Source organism: Psammomys obesus, unplaced genomic scaffold, assembly GCF_907164565.1.
Source record: "Psammomys obesus unplaced genomic scaffold, mPsaObe1.curated_primary_1811, whole genome shotgun sequence".
Taxonomy (NCBI): domain Eukaryota; kingdom Metazoa; phylum Chordata; class Mammalia; order Rodentia; family Muridae; genus Psammomys; species Psammomys obesus.
The window spans coordinates 48,942,439-48,957,347 of NW_026585895.1; the positions used below are offsets into that span (position 1 = coordinate 48,942,439).

Sequence of the window (14,909 nt, forward strand, 5' to 3'; positions counted from 1 at the left end):
TGTGGCCCTGCTACCCACTGGTCATGAGGCCACCCCACACCTCAGGCTCCTGTCCTGGAGAATGGGACAGTAATGGAGAATATGCCACTCGGATGTCTGCAGGGGTCAAGGATAGAGTGCCAACACCACGGAGGAAGGGGACAGCACTATTTCATTCCTTCCTAAATCTGCCTCTCCCAGGAAGAGACCCCACAGCTTACCTGAGCTATCCCTGAGCTTTAGTGCAAAGCAAAGCTCTTAAAAAAAAAAAAAAACTCTGGACAACACCAGACCTTCATGTGACCTTGTCCCCACAGCCTGCATTTATACAGTACTGCCTGTACTGTATAAATGGAGGATCAGGGAGGGAAGTGGCTTTCCCAAGGCCACAGCCATGAAGCAACGAGGCTAGCTGGCTTGTGGCTGTGGGTTGACACCCATGAGCTACTGGCTATATGACTTTCTGAATGTCTTCCTTCTGTCACTGTCTGTGCTGATAATCTCTCTACCTTTTCTCACAGCACCTGCTAGGTAGCAAGGCCCTGATGAGCCCCTCCCAGGCCAGTGGGGTGGCAGTGGGCAGGTGCCCACAGAGAGACTGGCTGAGGCCTTGGCAGATACACATGGTCCCTGATACCTAGGCACCAGTCAGGCCTTTTGTTACAATAAAAGAAGCCCAGGGGACAGGGCAAGGACAGGCCAGTACCTGTGTCTCCCAAGGGCCATCTGTGAGGGCCAGTTCTCATCTCACTGTGCCCACATGGCCCAGACAGCCTTGCAATGGGCTCTGGGGACTTACCTGTGTTGGGATCACAGGTGCCATGATGGTTGCAGGTGCAGGGGATGCAACTGGTGTAGAGACTCCCAAGAGGTGTCTCTCTTTTGTATCCGGGAGCACAAAATTCGCAGAACTGGCCTGTGTATCCCTGGGGACACAGGCAGGCCTCCACCCAAGGGGCCGGCGGGGCAAGTCCTCTCTGGGGCCGGGCCGACGTGAGCCAGACCTCAAACAAGAACACCGGGCCTGAGAAATGAGAAGAGAAGGGGAGACCTACATACCCGGCCATCCAACACCTCCTGAGCAGCCTGTGAGCCAACTAGTGCTCTTGCTTGTTTTTGAGACAGGGTCTTGCCGTGTGACCTGTGTGGTCTTCAAACTTGCAATCCTCTGGCCTTATCGTCCTAAATGCTGGGATTACAGGCATTAATCTATGCCAGGCTTCAAGTATAATTTTAAAAACAATAGTCAAAAACTCAAGGGCAATTATGGGGCACAGTGGTGCACGCTTGTAACCCCAGCACTCAGGGAGATCTCTGTGAGTTTAAGACCAGCCTGGCCTCTAAAGTGAGCCTAAGACAGCCAAGGCTACACAGAGAAAACGTGTCTCAAAAGAAAAAAAAAAAAAAAGGACAAAGGAAACACTTGATTTTTATTTTTACTTTTTATAAGTCTTACTAATTATTTATGCAGCGTTCTGCCTGCATGCCAGAAGAGGGCACCAGATCTCACTATGGATGGTTGTGAGCCACCATGTGGTTGCTGGGAATTGAACTCAGGACCTTTAGGAAGAACAGCCAGTGTTCTTAACCTCTGAGCCATCTCTCTGGCCCCAAAGACTTGGTTTTTAAATCAAGAAATAGATAAGGAGCTGTGTGGAGCTCAGAATGTGCACTTAGCATGTGCAAAGCCTTGGTTTTAATCCCTGAGGCAGGAGCAGACAGAGAGGCTGCAAGGTGTCCGTGCTTGGAGCCAGGGAGATGGCCCAGCAGGTTAGGAGCCCAAGCTGCCAAGCAGGCTGATGTGAGTTCAAATTTCTCTGTCCCATGAGTTGTCGTGTGCCCTCCACATGCGTGGTACACGCAGTGATGTGTGCCCAGAAATATATGTACGTGCAACTAAACAAATATCATACAACTTGTTAAGATTTGCTGGGCATGAGAGCACGTGAGTTTAACACTTTTTAAGTCAGCCTGGTGTACATGAACTTCCAGACCAGGCAGGGTTAGATAGTGAGGCACCTGCAATTCCAGCCCTTAGGAATCAGAGGTAGGAAGATCAGGAGTTCAAGACCAGCAAGAATTCCCAGAAGCCACATGGCAGCTCACAACTGTCTGTAACTCCTGTTTCAGAGGATCTGACACTCTCACATAGACATACGTGCAGTCAAACACCGATGCACATAAAATAAAAACAAAGAAATCTTCAAAGCAATTGGGTGAATTTAGAACCTGTGATGTGGCCGAGGTGCAATGCTACTATTGCCCAGCAGAGAGAGCAGTGCCAACAGAAAGCTGCAGTGGAGGGATGGGGCAATGCTGGATTCTGTTAAGGATCAGGTACCCACTCCCTAGAGTTGTCCTCCAGGACGTCCTGTTCCTGCAGCACAGCCCCTGCCTCTATCCTCAGACACAGAGCTGCTGCCTTGTGCAAGTGTCCTGATTTCTCAGTCTCGGAGACCATGTTGTGAGGACGCCACAGACAATGCAGCACCAGGACTCATGTTCTTAGAGGGTATATTCTCATACTGACCAGCGGGACCCGGGCCTTGGCTGCTGGTCCGGATGTGCAGAGCAGTTAGACTGGCAAGCAGGCGCTGGAAGTGGAAGGTGGGCAGCGGGGGCTCTGCCTCCTCAGAGGTCTCCTGCAGGCTGTGATGGACAGGAAGTCAGTGGGACAGGTGGTGCCAAGAGCCTGGGTTCCTGGGGAGCCTCGCCGGTGGGCCCAGCCCTCAGAGACCACTCTGCCTACCCATCCAACTCCCATCTCTCAGGACAGGGAGGCCACTTACAGGAACCAGAGCTGAACTTGTCCCGGTTGCCTGGTGTCCTGAGGGCCGGGTGGGCTGGAGGGCCTCAGAGCCACAGTCAAACCTGCCCCCTCCAGCCTCAGCTGCACAGGAGGTGGGGCGGCCCCAGGGGGCACTTGGAGGGTCAGTACGACTGGCTGTCCATAGCTGAGCCTCTGGTCTCCCAGGAACTTCTCTGAAGGGAAGAGGGACAGGCTTTGGAATCTTCGTATGCTTAACTTGATTCTACTGTTAAACATCCAAACAACGTGCACACGCAGCGGGTAGAAAATCCCAGGCTGGAGCTGAGGAGATGGAAGGTGGTTAAAGCGCTTGATGCAGGAGTGGAGACCCGGAGCCTGGATTCCCAGAGCCCACGTAAACGCTGCACGAGCATGGCGGCCCGCTGTAATCCCAGCCTTAGGAAGTGGGGCTGGGAGAACGCTAGACAGAGCAAGCCGGCTGGTGTGGCCGCATCAGCAAGCTCTGGGTTTGACTGAGACACCCTGCCTCAGCAAACAAGGTGAAAGAGGGATGGAGGATGGTTCCTGACATCGACTTCTGGCCTCCACATGGGTTTGCATCCATACATGCACTATGCCCACTCACATGCGAACACGAATCACACACACACACAGTTGTGGTATTTTGATGACTTCGCTTATGCTGTGGGCTGACTGAAGAATTGTAGCACTCAAAGGTGTCCCCAGGCACCTTTGAGTGCTGGGGTCTCTACAGAGGCAATTTGACCAGACAAAAAGGATTAGGACTGCAGGTGGGGGTGAGAGCATTGGTCCCTGTCTGTGGACTAGGGGAGGTCTATTGGATTATCCAATAGGACCCAAGGGAGTCTCCAGGGAGAAAGAGGGGGATGTCAGCTGTGGTTGTAAGAAAGACATTCGCTCTGAAGGTGGGGGAGGGTGAGAGTCCTGGAAGGGAGACACGGTCTTTGCTCCTGAGCCTCGAGAAGGAACACAGCCCCGTGACGCCCATTCCATGCTTGAGGTTTCTGAAAGATCGAGAGAACAAATGTGTGTGTTCTCAGCCACTGAAATCAAGGCCTCTGGCGGCACCTGTTTCCCTGGCACCCCTAAACTTGTGTTGAAACAGAACCCCTCTAGTACGGTGTTAAGAGGTGTAGTGTTAGGATGGGGGTCTCTGGGAGGCAGCTAGGATGAAGTGAAATGGCTAGGGTGGGGTCCCCGTGGTTGAATCCTTTGAATCTGGGTGGGGGCTATGCCTTGCACACCTCAGGACTGCTTCAGTCCTGACTCCTACCAGATGTGCACCTTGACCTTGAACAGGCACGTGAGCCAAAATGAACCTGTCTTTAGAACTTACAGGTGACGAGTGGGACTGTCACCTACCTGGTGCCAAGAGTTCCTCTTCTCCTTCCGGGCCCAGAAGGATCCCACTCTGGTTCCACTGTGGAGGACGCTCTGACACCTCCATGCTTCTGACCCGCCAGCCATCAGCTCCTAAACATCAAACACAGAGTATTCACCCCAACAGTGAGAGGCCCAAACGCTGGCCTCCAGTGACAAGTCCAGCAGGGCTCTGAGATAGGAGGCCAGGCTGGGTTCCATGAGACCCTGTTTCCTGAGGTGTGATCACGGCTCCATGTCCCAGAAGAGCTCTGTGCATGATTGGCAAAAACTCTACCCATTGAGCCCTCCCTTTATTCTCTTTGGATTCAGAAGACAGGCCCAGGCTAGATTCTTGTCAGCCACTGCCAGGCACTGTCCTGCTTTCTGTGTGATGTCCAGCAGAGGGCGCACGGCCTCTGTATCTGGACTTCTGGAATCCATGCCCAAGGACCAGTCCTCAGACTCTCAAATCCGAGGGGAGGAGGAACGTTCCAAGGAGTATGGCTGGGCACAGTGGCTCTGAGGGGTTGCAGAGCTTGGAGTTAGGCCCTTTCTGTTCGGAAGACACAGTCACGGCAGCCGCAGCCAATCTCAGACAGACTCGGGATCGGGTCCGTAAATGGGAATGAGGACACCTGCCTACAAGGATGCTGAGCTAGCCTGGAATGTGGAGCTCAGCAGTGCCTGGCATACAGCAGGTGCTTAGTATGTGAGGGCCAAGAGTCTGAGTTGGGACTCAGATATGCTAAGGAGGCTAGCTCTCCTGGGGATTAATGGAGGCTGTCCTACAGGACTCAGGGGGCCTGCAGCAACCAGCTTTCCAGTGCCACCCTGAGGATGAAGTTCTGAAGGCTGGATGGGTGGCCCCTGAGTCAGGAGCCCAGGGGGAGCAGGCAGGTGCCAGCGGACTCCCCTTCACGCTCTACCCGCCAAGGCTGTGTGCCGTAGAGCATCTTTCTAAAGAAGGCATGGTGGAAGGGCTGTCGCTGTCCCCATTACAGCTTCCAAAGAGAGACTCCCAGCCAGGGCAAAGAGCCACCCCTTGGAGGGCACCCCCTGAGCACTGCTCACCACGGCGGAAGTCTGAGAGGATGTGGTGTGCCTGGAACCCGGCAGCAGGAGCGCACACCTTGGAGTGGCCGTAACAGAAGCAGCTGCTGCAGCCGGCCGGGTTGTGGGGCTGCAGGTTAAAGGTCCCAGGGCGGCATCTGTAAGAGTCAGGATGGATCATGTGTCTGAGCCGGGACCGGACAGGACCAGGATCCAGCTAGATGATTCGGAATCCTGGGGACACTTAAGAAGACATTCTTATTTTTATTTTTCAGAATCACAAGTTGCCCAGACAGGACAGACAATCCCATGCCTACCTGTTTGGTGTCTCTGCTGCTTGATACACGGCCTTGAAGCCAAGGGATCAGCACCGCCTAAGCTTAACAACAGGCTGCGTCAGGGTTTCTTTTCTCATTAGCCTGTCTCCCTGCTCCAGGACCTGACATTGCATTTAGCTATGTCCTGTGTCCTCTGATTTGTAAACATCTCCTCTCTTGTAATCTTGACACTTTTGTCTCTGTGGTGTCTGTTTGTTTGTTTGAGACAGAGTCTCGAAATGTAGCCCTTCCTGGATAAGACTGGCCTAGAACTCACAGAGATCTTCCTGCCTCTCCCTGAGTGCTGACACTAAAGGTGTACATCGCTGCAACAGGCTTTAGGTTTTGTTGTTTGTTTTGATTTTTGGAGACATAGTTTCTCTGTTTAGCCTTGGCTGGCCTTGACTTTGTAGACCAGGTTGGTTTCGAATTCAAAGTGATCTGCCTGCCTCTGCCTCCCTTAACACTGGGATTAAAGGTGAGCACCGCCAGACCCGGCTTGTTTTGCTTTTTTAGAGAAAGTTTTAATTAAAAAAAAATTTTATATGTATGAGTGTTTTGCTTGCATGCATGTTTGTATAACATATGTATGTCTGGTGCCTGCAGAGTCCAGAGAGGGTGTTGAATTCCCTGGAACTGGGGTTTCAGATGTTTGTGGGTGCTGGAAATTGAACCCAGGTCCTCTGGAAAAGAAGCAGAGGACTTCTTTTAACTGCTGAGCTATCCTTCCAGGCCCCTTGCTTTTCGTTTTTGTGACAAGGTCTTATTTTATACTCTGCCGTGGCCTTGGACTCTTGATAACCTTCCTGTCTCAGCCTCCCAGGTGACTTTAGCTGAATCACCATCTCCTGGCTCCCGTGTTGCCCACGGTAACAGTTGCGGCACTGTAGTCATTAGGAGTGGCACTGAGAGACCAAAAGATTAAAAATTAGCAGCTATTATTAAGGCCTGAACTAGGTGGGTGGAGAAGTCCAGGAATGCCCTGAGGGGAAGAACCACCTTACTGCATTCTTTCCCCACCCACTAGAGATAACAGTTGTTAGGAAACTGGCCCATCCCCCTAGGGAGGGACACCAGGTCATTAATGGTATGGGGACCTTCCTATAGTCAATTCAAAATGTAGCATTTTGACCAATAGATGCTTGCCAGGCAGGAATTGCCCCTGCCTTGGGCATGCTGGGATGGACCAGAATCTATATATCACCCAACTAACCTGAGCACAGGGCGCTCGGCTCCCACTGCCGAAGCGGTGGGGGTGTGAGCCCAAGCTGCAGCTTGTAATTTACAATAAAAAGATCCTCATGTATTTACAGCAGAGTCTGTTTAATCCTGGTCTTTTGGGGTTCATGAACTGGGCAGAACAGCACACTAGCCAGGCATGTGGTGCCCACCAGTAACCCCAGTAATCCAGAGGTGAAGGCAGGAGGACCAGGGGGTTCAAGGTCATTTTCAGCCACCCAGCAAGTTCAAGGTTAGTTTGGCCTACCTGAGGGCCAGGAGTGGAAGGTAGCACAGCAATGAATCCCAGCTCTCAGGAGGCAGAGGCAGGCAGATCTTAAAGTGTCGGGGCGACCTAGGCTACACAGAGAGAAAATGTCTCAAAAACAAAACATAAAACCCCACAAAACAACAAAAACCCCTAAGCCTTCCAAGAAGGAAAAGTATCAAAGAACTTGCTTGCAGCATGCTTGAAAGGCACCACTGTAATTAGTAACTGTTTCCAGGGCTGTGTCTTGAGGCTATGCAAATGCCTGTTTCCCATGAACACCAGCATTCATTCCAGCTGTTGGAATGCCTATCAGGGAAATCATTGCTATGCTGCGACTTCTAACCTGATTTCCCGCTGCACCCTTCTTTATCATTTAGAGTTCTGAAGGGAGATTTGCCCCACTGTCCTTATCTATTTGTCCGGTCATCTACTTGCATTATGGATAACTGCCCTGTTCTTAGGGTTATAATGCAATCTCGTCTTTATTAATTTTGTTATTCAAATTGTTCCAGCTTTGGGATTTCCAGCAGATTAGCTCCTGTATCCCTTTCACACAGGGCAGGGATGACTGCTGGCTCAGTTGGTAGGGGCTTCTTGGAGCAAGGCATTGAGAAGGCTCTGAGGTTAAGATTGTTGTGTTCCATTAGTGATGTCTGCCATGTGCAAAAGAGCTGAAATATGGAATCAGGTATTCCTGATTCCTGAATTAGACAAGCTCTTCCTATCTTTCTAGAGCTTTCTTTTCAGGATTCTGATCTTGAAGCAATGTTGCATTTCCTCAGCTAAGAAACCCTTAGTGGTGTTGGGTCAGGGTATAAGCAGTGCCCACGGGACCTTTGGGGAGCACCCTGGGCAGCAGGATCCTGGAGTTTCAGAAAGAATGTGGGGTGACAGTCTTGCCCAAGTCTCAGAGGACCATGCCCTGCCTCTCCTGCTGGAGGCTGGTCTAATGGTAATTACTGGTTATCGCCCATTGGATACACCCATCCTTGTTTGTGTAAACCTACCTAAAACATTATACCTGATTGGTTCATTAAATGGTCTATACTTGGGCAGGGCAGAATCAGGTAGGCGTGGCTAGCTTCCAGGGCTTTTGAGGATGGAAGATTCATGAGAATCATGGGACAGACGGACAGGAAGAGGAAGAAGGAGCACAAAGATGAGTTAGCCTGTAGAAGAAACCTCTTGGGGCTGGGAGGAAAAACTCCAATAATGGCGTGAAAAGAGCCCAGGTGAAGAATATAAGCAAGTACCATGGGATTATGGATGAAAAGGGAGAAAGGCTGAGGAGGATTGAGGTGGATGGCAGTGGATGGGGGCTGGGAGATGGATGGTGAGGTGATTTAGACAGTGTAGGGAGGAATATCTACCCTGCTCAAGGTAAATAAGGCAAGTATAAAATCTAACAGGTGTCTGTGGCTTATTCTTTGTGATAGAGGGTTAGATAATACTGCCATCATAATCTTATGGCTAATAAGAACAATAAATAGCCCAACAGCCATTTTTAAAATCACAACAACACTCTCTCCTTACCACACAGCTCTGGTGCCTCACCACAGATAGCCAAGATCATTTCTGGTAGCTCTGTGTAGGTCAGCACACCCACCTGTCACACAGGCTGCCTTCCACGTTCTCTTTGCAGGAACAGTGCCCACTGCGGGGGTCACAGGGGCCCAAGCTGCCAGCAACATTGCAGGTACAGGGTCTGCCAAAGAAACAGAAAACACATGTCCACCGAGCAACTCCATAGTGGGGATACTACCCTTTCCTCAGGAGAAACCTCCACACCCTTCCCTGCTCCTGAAAAGAGCAGGATAGGATTGGCCAGGAGACCATGCCTGGCTCCGCTGGTCCCACTGTAGCAGGAAGTGCCCATGCAGTGACCACCCTGCCCACTGCCCACCCCTCCTGCTGGTGCATCCTTCCACCCACCACTCTTGCTATCACTTTCCATCTCCCACTGTCCACCTATGTACCCACCCCGCCATTGATGCATCTGTCCATCCATCACCCTGCTCTTGCTTAGCAGCCATCCACCTGTCCCTCCATCAGTGCGTCTGTCCATCCATCCACCTGTTTCTTCATCCTTCTCTTCTGTCCCTTAGCTTCCTATCCACCCATTCTCTCATGCATCTACCCATCCACTCAACCATCCGTTCATCCATCTGCTCCCCTCTAGTCATCCACCCATCCACTTATCTTTCCATCAGCCCATCCATTTAACTCACTCCTCCATCTGTCACCCACACCTCATCTGGTAAGATGTGGTTCCTGTCCTCACGGATCCCCGAATCCAGGGAGGACAGACTGATAGGCAGACAGAAAGGCAGCCCCTGCCCTGCTGTGAAGGGGATAGATGGACAGTGGTGAGGCAGCAGAGTTGTAGCTGGCCCAGCCTTGGAGAGTGAGAGGGAACGGAAGAACAGGGCACTTCTCTGGGGGACAGTGCCTCAGCTGAGGACCACAGAATGGGTAACCGTGTGCGACATAGGTGAGGAGGCAGTGCTGGAAGAAGGGACGTGCTCTAGGGGAGAGGAATGATGTGTGCGAAGGTCCCAAGACCAGGTAGGACATGGGAAGCATCCAGAGGCAGATCTGGGGGGAGGGTGTCTGTTTTTTTAATCCAGGGCCTTCTGCATGCTTGGCAGGCACTTACTCTACCACCGAGCCCTGCCGTGGCCTTAGTGGGTTTTCTGTGCCACTGTCTACTCAGCAAGCTCTCCTGCCTTCCAAATGTGTGGGTGGGGACACTGTTGTCAGCAAAGCCAAGTTCACTTGTTTTATTTTTTTCTTTTCTGTGTATGTACATATGATTACAGGAGTGTGTGTGTGTGTGTGTGTGTGTGTGTGTGTAGGTCATAGGTTAAAGTTAGGTTTCTTGTATTCCACTTTATTTATTTAGGTATTTTGAGACAGAATTTCTCTGTGTAGTCCTGGCTGTTCTAGAACTTGTTCTGAAGACCAGGCTGGCCTTGAGCTCAGAGATCAGCCTGCCTCTGCCTCCTGAGTGCTGGGATTAAAGGCGCACGCCACCACTTCCCAGCTTCCTGTGTTCCAACTTATTTTTTAAATTACTTATTTTAATTTTTTTTAATACTTATCAGTGTTTTGCTTGTATATTTATCTGTGTGAGGGTGTCAAATCTCTTGGAACTGGAGTTACAGACAGTTGTGAGCTGCCATGCGGGTGCTGGGAATTGAACCTGCGTCTTCTGGAAGAGCAGCCAGTCCTCTTAACCGCTGAGCCATCTCTCCAGCCCCAGACAGGGTTTCTCACTGAACATGGAGGCCACCAATTCGGCAAGACTGGTTGGCCAGCAAGCTCCTGTGACCAGCTTGTCTTTGCCGGCTTTCCCAGCCCTCAGTGCTGGAGTTCCAGACGCTCACCACTACACGCAGCATTCGTGTCTTTCTGCGGTCCCCTGGGATCCGAGCTCACATCCTCACACTTGCAGAACAAACACTTTGCCAACTGAGCTATCTCCTCTTCTGTGACAAGCCACTTAAAAGCGCTTCTAAGGGACAGTAAGGGATTTGTCTAGCATTCATGAAGCAATGACTTCAATCTCCAGCACCTCACAAAACTGGCCGGGGTGGTGTACATTTTAACTCCAGCAGGAGGTCATTCTTGGCTATGCAGTGATTTCGAGGCCGGCCTAGGCTCTCTCTTAAGACTATACCCACAGAGCGCTTCTGATAATTTGTCTGCAGCCCCGGTTTCTGTGGATTCCACCATGGACCGCTGGTAAATCCGTCTGGCCCCTCTTCTAGGATCCGGCCTGTGGCAGATTGCTGGTCTGTCTCCTCATAAGCAGGTAGCATGTACTCCAAACACGAATATAATGCCTGGCTCCCTGCCCGGCTTCCACCTGGCCCTCTGCCATGAGGACCAGCCCCCTTCCCTTCCTCCTCCTCAGTCTTCTGTCACCACAAATGTGGGCTCCGGAATCTGCCTGTCTCCTTCCTCCCCCACCAGGGCCAGCCCTGCTCCTGCCAAAGCCTCTTCCAGGCTCTGACACAGCCACCTGCCTGGGCCTCCCTGCTCACAGTGTCCCTCGCCTCCCTCAAAGCTCCCTCTGCACCAGGTCCTTCTTCCAGACCTGAGTCTCACCTGGCCCTTGCCTCAGCCTTGGCTGTACCCCCAGTTTGGAGTGTCTCTGTGTCTCACTCATCAGGTCTCAGGTTCAAGCCGGGGCTCTGTCCCTCTCACGTCAAATGGGCCTCTTAGGTCTCTCCCCACCCCCACCCCCACGGGCTGGTTAGTCCTTCCTGTGTCTCCAGCTCTGTTTCTCATAACACTGGGGCCCAGTAGCTCCAGGGCGAGGAAATGTTAGGTGAGGATGCAAAGGAGGGGTCAGCTAGGATTCTGTTCCTTCTGCGCCTTATTTGTCCCAAACACACAGCCCAGTTAACACAGACCCCCTGTCCCCGCACGCTCACCTGCAGCCACCCTCGCTGAGTGAGTGGAACCCAGGCAGGCAGCGGTCACACTTCCAACCCGTCACTGTGGGCTTGCAGGTACAGGTGCCCGAGTGGTCACACTGCAGACTGACGGAGCCTGGGGAGGAGGGACAGGGCGGTGGAGGTGGGAGGAGCGGAGGGTAGGAGATGAGGAAGGGCAGAGCTGGGACCACTCACCTGCTGGGTGGCAGTCACAGGGTTGGCACGGCGTCCTCGAGCTCCATCTGTAATAGTTCCCCTCGCAGCGCTCACAGTGCGGCCCGGCGGTGTGCTCACGGCAGTGACGGCAGTGCCCGCCGTGGCCCGTGCTCCGGAAGAGCTCCCTGTCAAACGTGCACTCCTCAGAGTGGCCGCTGCAGTTGCAGGCTGTGAGAAGCAGAGGGTTGTGTGTGTGAGTGGCTGGGGGCTGTGTTCTCCGGAGCAGGCCGCTCAGACATGGCTGTGCTTGGTCTGTCCACCTGACAGGATCCAGAGTCACCGAGGACACAAACCTCTCAGTGGTTTCTCTGCCGGGCTGAGGTGGCAAGACCCACCTTAAAGGTGGATTCAACCCCACTGTCCCCTGGGCTGGGGTTCACAGAAGGAGCTTGAAAGCAAGCTTGTCACTTCATTCATCTGTCTGCTTCTTGGCTGCAGGTACACGTGGCCAGCTGCCTCACGCTGCTGCTGCCATCACGGCCTCACCATGAGGGGACTTATCTTTGACTAGAACAAACCTTTCCTTTCTTATACTACTTTTGCCGGGCATTTTGTCATATCAATGAGAGACGTGACTAAAACCCAGGGCCAGACTCCAGGACGTCATTCAGCCTCAGCTTGTCGGAGTGCACTGAGCCCAGCCACGCTGATAATCTCAAACAGGATGCTCTTTAAGTACTGGGTGGGTGCAGCTGAGGAGATGGCTCAGCAGCTAAGAGCACCTGGCTGCTCTTCCAGAGGTCCCAGGTTCAATTCCCAGCACCCACGCGGCAGCCCACAACTGTCTGTGACTCAAGGTCAGTGAAACACCAATGCACATGAAATAAAAATAAACAAAGCCAAGAAATAGGTGGGTTCCAAAACAATGTCCTCCTGGAGGGAGTCAGAGGGTGGCTGCAGTGTGTGTGTAGGGGGGGAGGGTCCTGTTAGAAGACAGGAAGATGATGGAGCAGGAAGCCTATCCTAGTCGAGAGGAGACAGTCTGGACCAGGGAAGCGCTTCTCTTTGGTGTGTGTATGCCTAGAGGCTGGCTGCAGGAAACATGCTGTGTGATGGGCAGGGCGGAGTTACTGTCAGATAAGTGGTGTGTGATGGCAATGGGGAACAGAGGGGCCTGGAGGCTGGGAGCCTGGAGCTGCAGGGAGGAGGCACAGGGGTGTGATTAGGGGAGGGACGTAACTGAGTTTGCACTCTTCAGACCCTTAACAGGTGAAGGAGGATGCAGGCACCTAGAGGAGAGGGCTGCAGAGATGTGAAAGGGGAAGAATTTGGGGCTCAGGGGCTGTCTGGGCTGGGAGTCAGGGGTAAAAGGTCAGATGTAAAACTGCATCTTCCAGGCTGGTGACTGGAAGGACGGAAATTTGACCATGCGGGTAAGGGCACAGCACGGAGGCCAGTCTGGCCCTCGGCACTCCTGCCGTGTACAGACAGGCACAGATTTGGCCCAAGCAGGGAACCAGCATGCCTTCCCTGGGGGAGGCAGGCCAGCAAGCCAAGAGGAACTCAATAGGACTGTGTTGGCCCCTGGGGCAGCTCCTGCAGACAGGAGAAAGCTGTCTGTCCCAAGGAAAAGCTGTCTCCTTCCCACCCCAGCTCTGGCAGACCATGCCCCGAGCCCAGAAGCTGTGAGGCTGCGTGGACTCCTGAGGCTGGTCCCAGCACTGCACGGTGAAGCCCGAGGGGAGCAGAGGACTGTGGAGCCAGAGGGACCAGACCAGGGAAGGTGGGATGCCGGAGTGGCTGGAGCACACACTGGGAAGGCCGCCCTCTCCCTGTCCCTGTAGAAGGTTCTAGGGCCCCTTCCTGCCCTCACCAGTGTGTCTCTGAGGTTAGGCAGGCAGGGCCACACCACACACAGCTGGAACATCAAAGGACTGCTGGTGACTGTGGGGGACCGTGGGAAAGACGGGTGGGCGGGTCAGAACCCTGTGGGTGGGGGAGGGGGTGGGGGGACTGGATTTCATTAGCTACCAGGGTTAGAACAGAGAGGCACCATAGGCGCCTCTCTGGGTGGACTTGTGTGGGAGGACTGAGGTTCAAGCACTCCCCAAAACATCCCTTGGTCTCTCCTTCCCAGACGAGGACCCCACACGGCATGCCAGGCCCACCCAGGAGCGGCCACCACCGAGAGGTTTTGGGGATTGGTCCCCAGCCAGCATCATTCGCCTCAGGGCCTGCTGCCCGAGAGACACTCACGCAGACACTCGTTGGCATCCTCTGCGGTGCCCCGGGCCCAGGGACGATCCTGGAAGAAGGGTAGACAACGCTCACAGTCCACACCCGTGGTGTTGTGCTGGCAGTAGCAGGCTAGCTGACCAGCCTCGTTGGGGCCGCACTCACTGGCATGACCGTTGCATTTGCACCTGAAGAAAGCACCAGGAGGGAGGGGCCTGGAGACAATGGCCACAGACACTGAGGAAAGCGAGGGCACCCCTTGGTTGCAGGGCAAGTATGTGCACCCCGAGCCCCGACTACATATGTTGGGGGGCTGTGATAAGGAGAGCCCTGGGGTCCCCAAATGCTATATGGAATGACCCTGCTGTCCCAGTTTGCTTTCTATTGCTGCGATAACCATCATGACCTAAAGCAACTTGGGGAGGAAGGGGTTTATTTCGTATTTACTCATCCCTATTACAGTCCGCTGTGAAGGGAGGTCAGCACAGGAACTCAGGGCAGGAACTGAAGCAGGGGCCTTGAAGGAATGCCACTTAGAGGCTTGCTCTCCATGGGCCTGTTCTCTTATACAGCCCAGGACCACCTGCCCAGAGGTGTCATGGCCCACAGTTGCCTGCATACTCACAGAGCAATCATTAATCAACAAAATGTCTCAGAGATTTGCCTACAGGCCAGCCTGATGGAGATTTTTTTTTTTTTCAGTTGAGGTTTCCTCTTCACAAATGAGCCTAGCCTGTGTCTTCTTGACAGAATGCTAACCAATCAGCACACCTGTTTTCGTCAGCCTCCTGTGACCTGCTTTGAGCAGACTGGGAAACCGAGGCCTGGAAGGCCGTCCGTGGCTGCCAGCTAGTATCTGCCACAGAAGGACTCTGACAGGGCAGGGTCCCAACTCAGGGGAACTTGGTACTCAGGGAGACATGAACTCAGACTCTTGGGTTGGGGAGGGAAGTGGTCACAGAGTCAATCCTTAGCGGGCCGAGGTTACTTCAGATAATTCTGCAATTGTGTCAAAAAGGGCAAGAAAGAAGTGCCCTATGCAGGGCGAAGCTCCCAGGAAGTCCGCAGAGTCTGAGCCTTGGTGGAAA

The 14,909-nt window shown here is 53.1% G+C and overlaps 1 protein-coding gene across 2 annotated transcripts in view; it reads right to left on the reverse strand.

Moving 5' to 3' along the window:
* Lamc3 (laminin subunit gamma 3) overlaps positions 1 to 14,909 on the reverse strand; it is a 56,212-nt gene that overhangs the window by 26,624 nt on the left and 14,679 nt on the right. For both annotated transcript variants that reach the window (XM_055600789.1, XM_055600790.1), the window contains exons 4-12: positions 13,843 to 14,009; positions 11,626 to 11,814; positions 11,428 to 11,545; positions 8,595 to 8,693; positions 5,204 to 5,340; positions 4,133 to 4,243; positions 2,769 to 2,961; positions 2,510 to 2,628; positions 779 to 1,003 (exon numbers count right to left, since the gene is read on the reverse strand). In XM_055600789.1, coding sequence (XP_055456764.1) covers positions 779 to 1,003; positions 2,510 to 2,628; positions 2,769 to 2,961; positions 4,133 to 4,243; positions 5,204 to 5,340; positions 8,595 to 8,693; positions 11,428 to 11,545; positions 11,626 to 11,814; positions 13,843 to 14,009 — 1,358 coding nt within the window. The remainder of the gene's footprint in view (positions 1 to 778; positions 1,004 to 2,509; positions 2,629 to 2,768; positions 2,962 to 4,132; positions 4,244 to 5,203; positions 5,341 to 8,594; positions 8,694 to 11,427; positions 11,546 to 11,625; positions 11,815 to 13,842; positions 14,010 to 14,909) is intronic.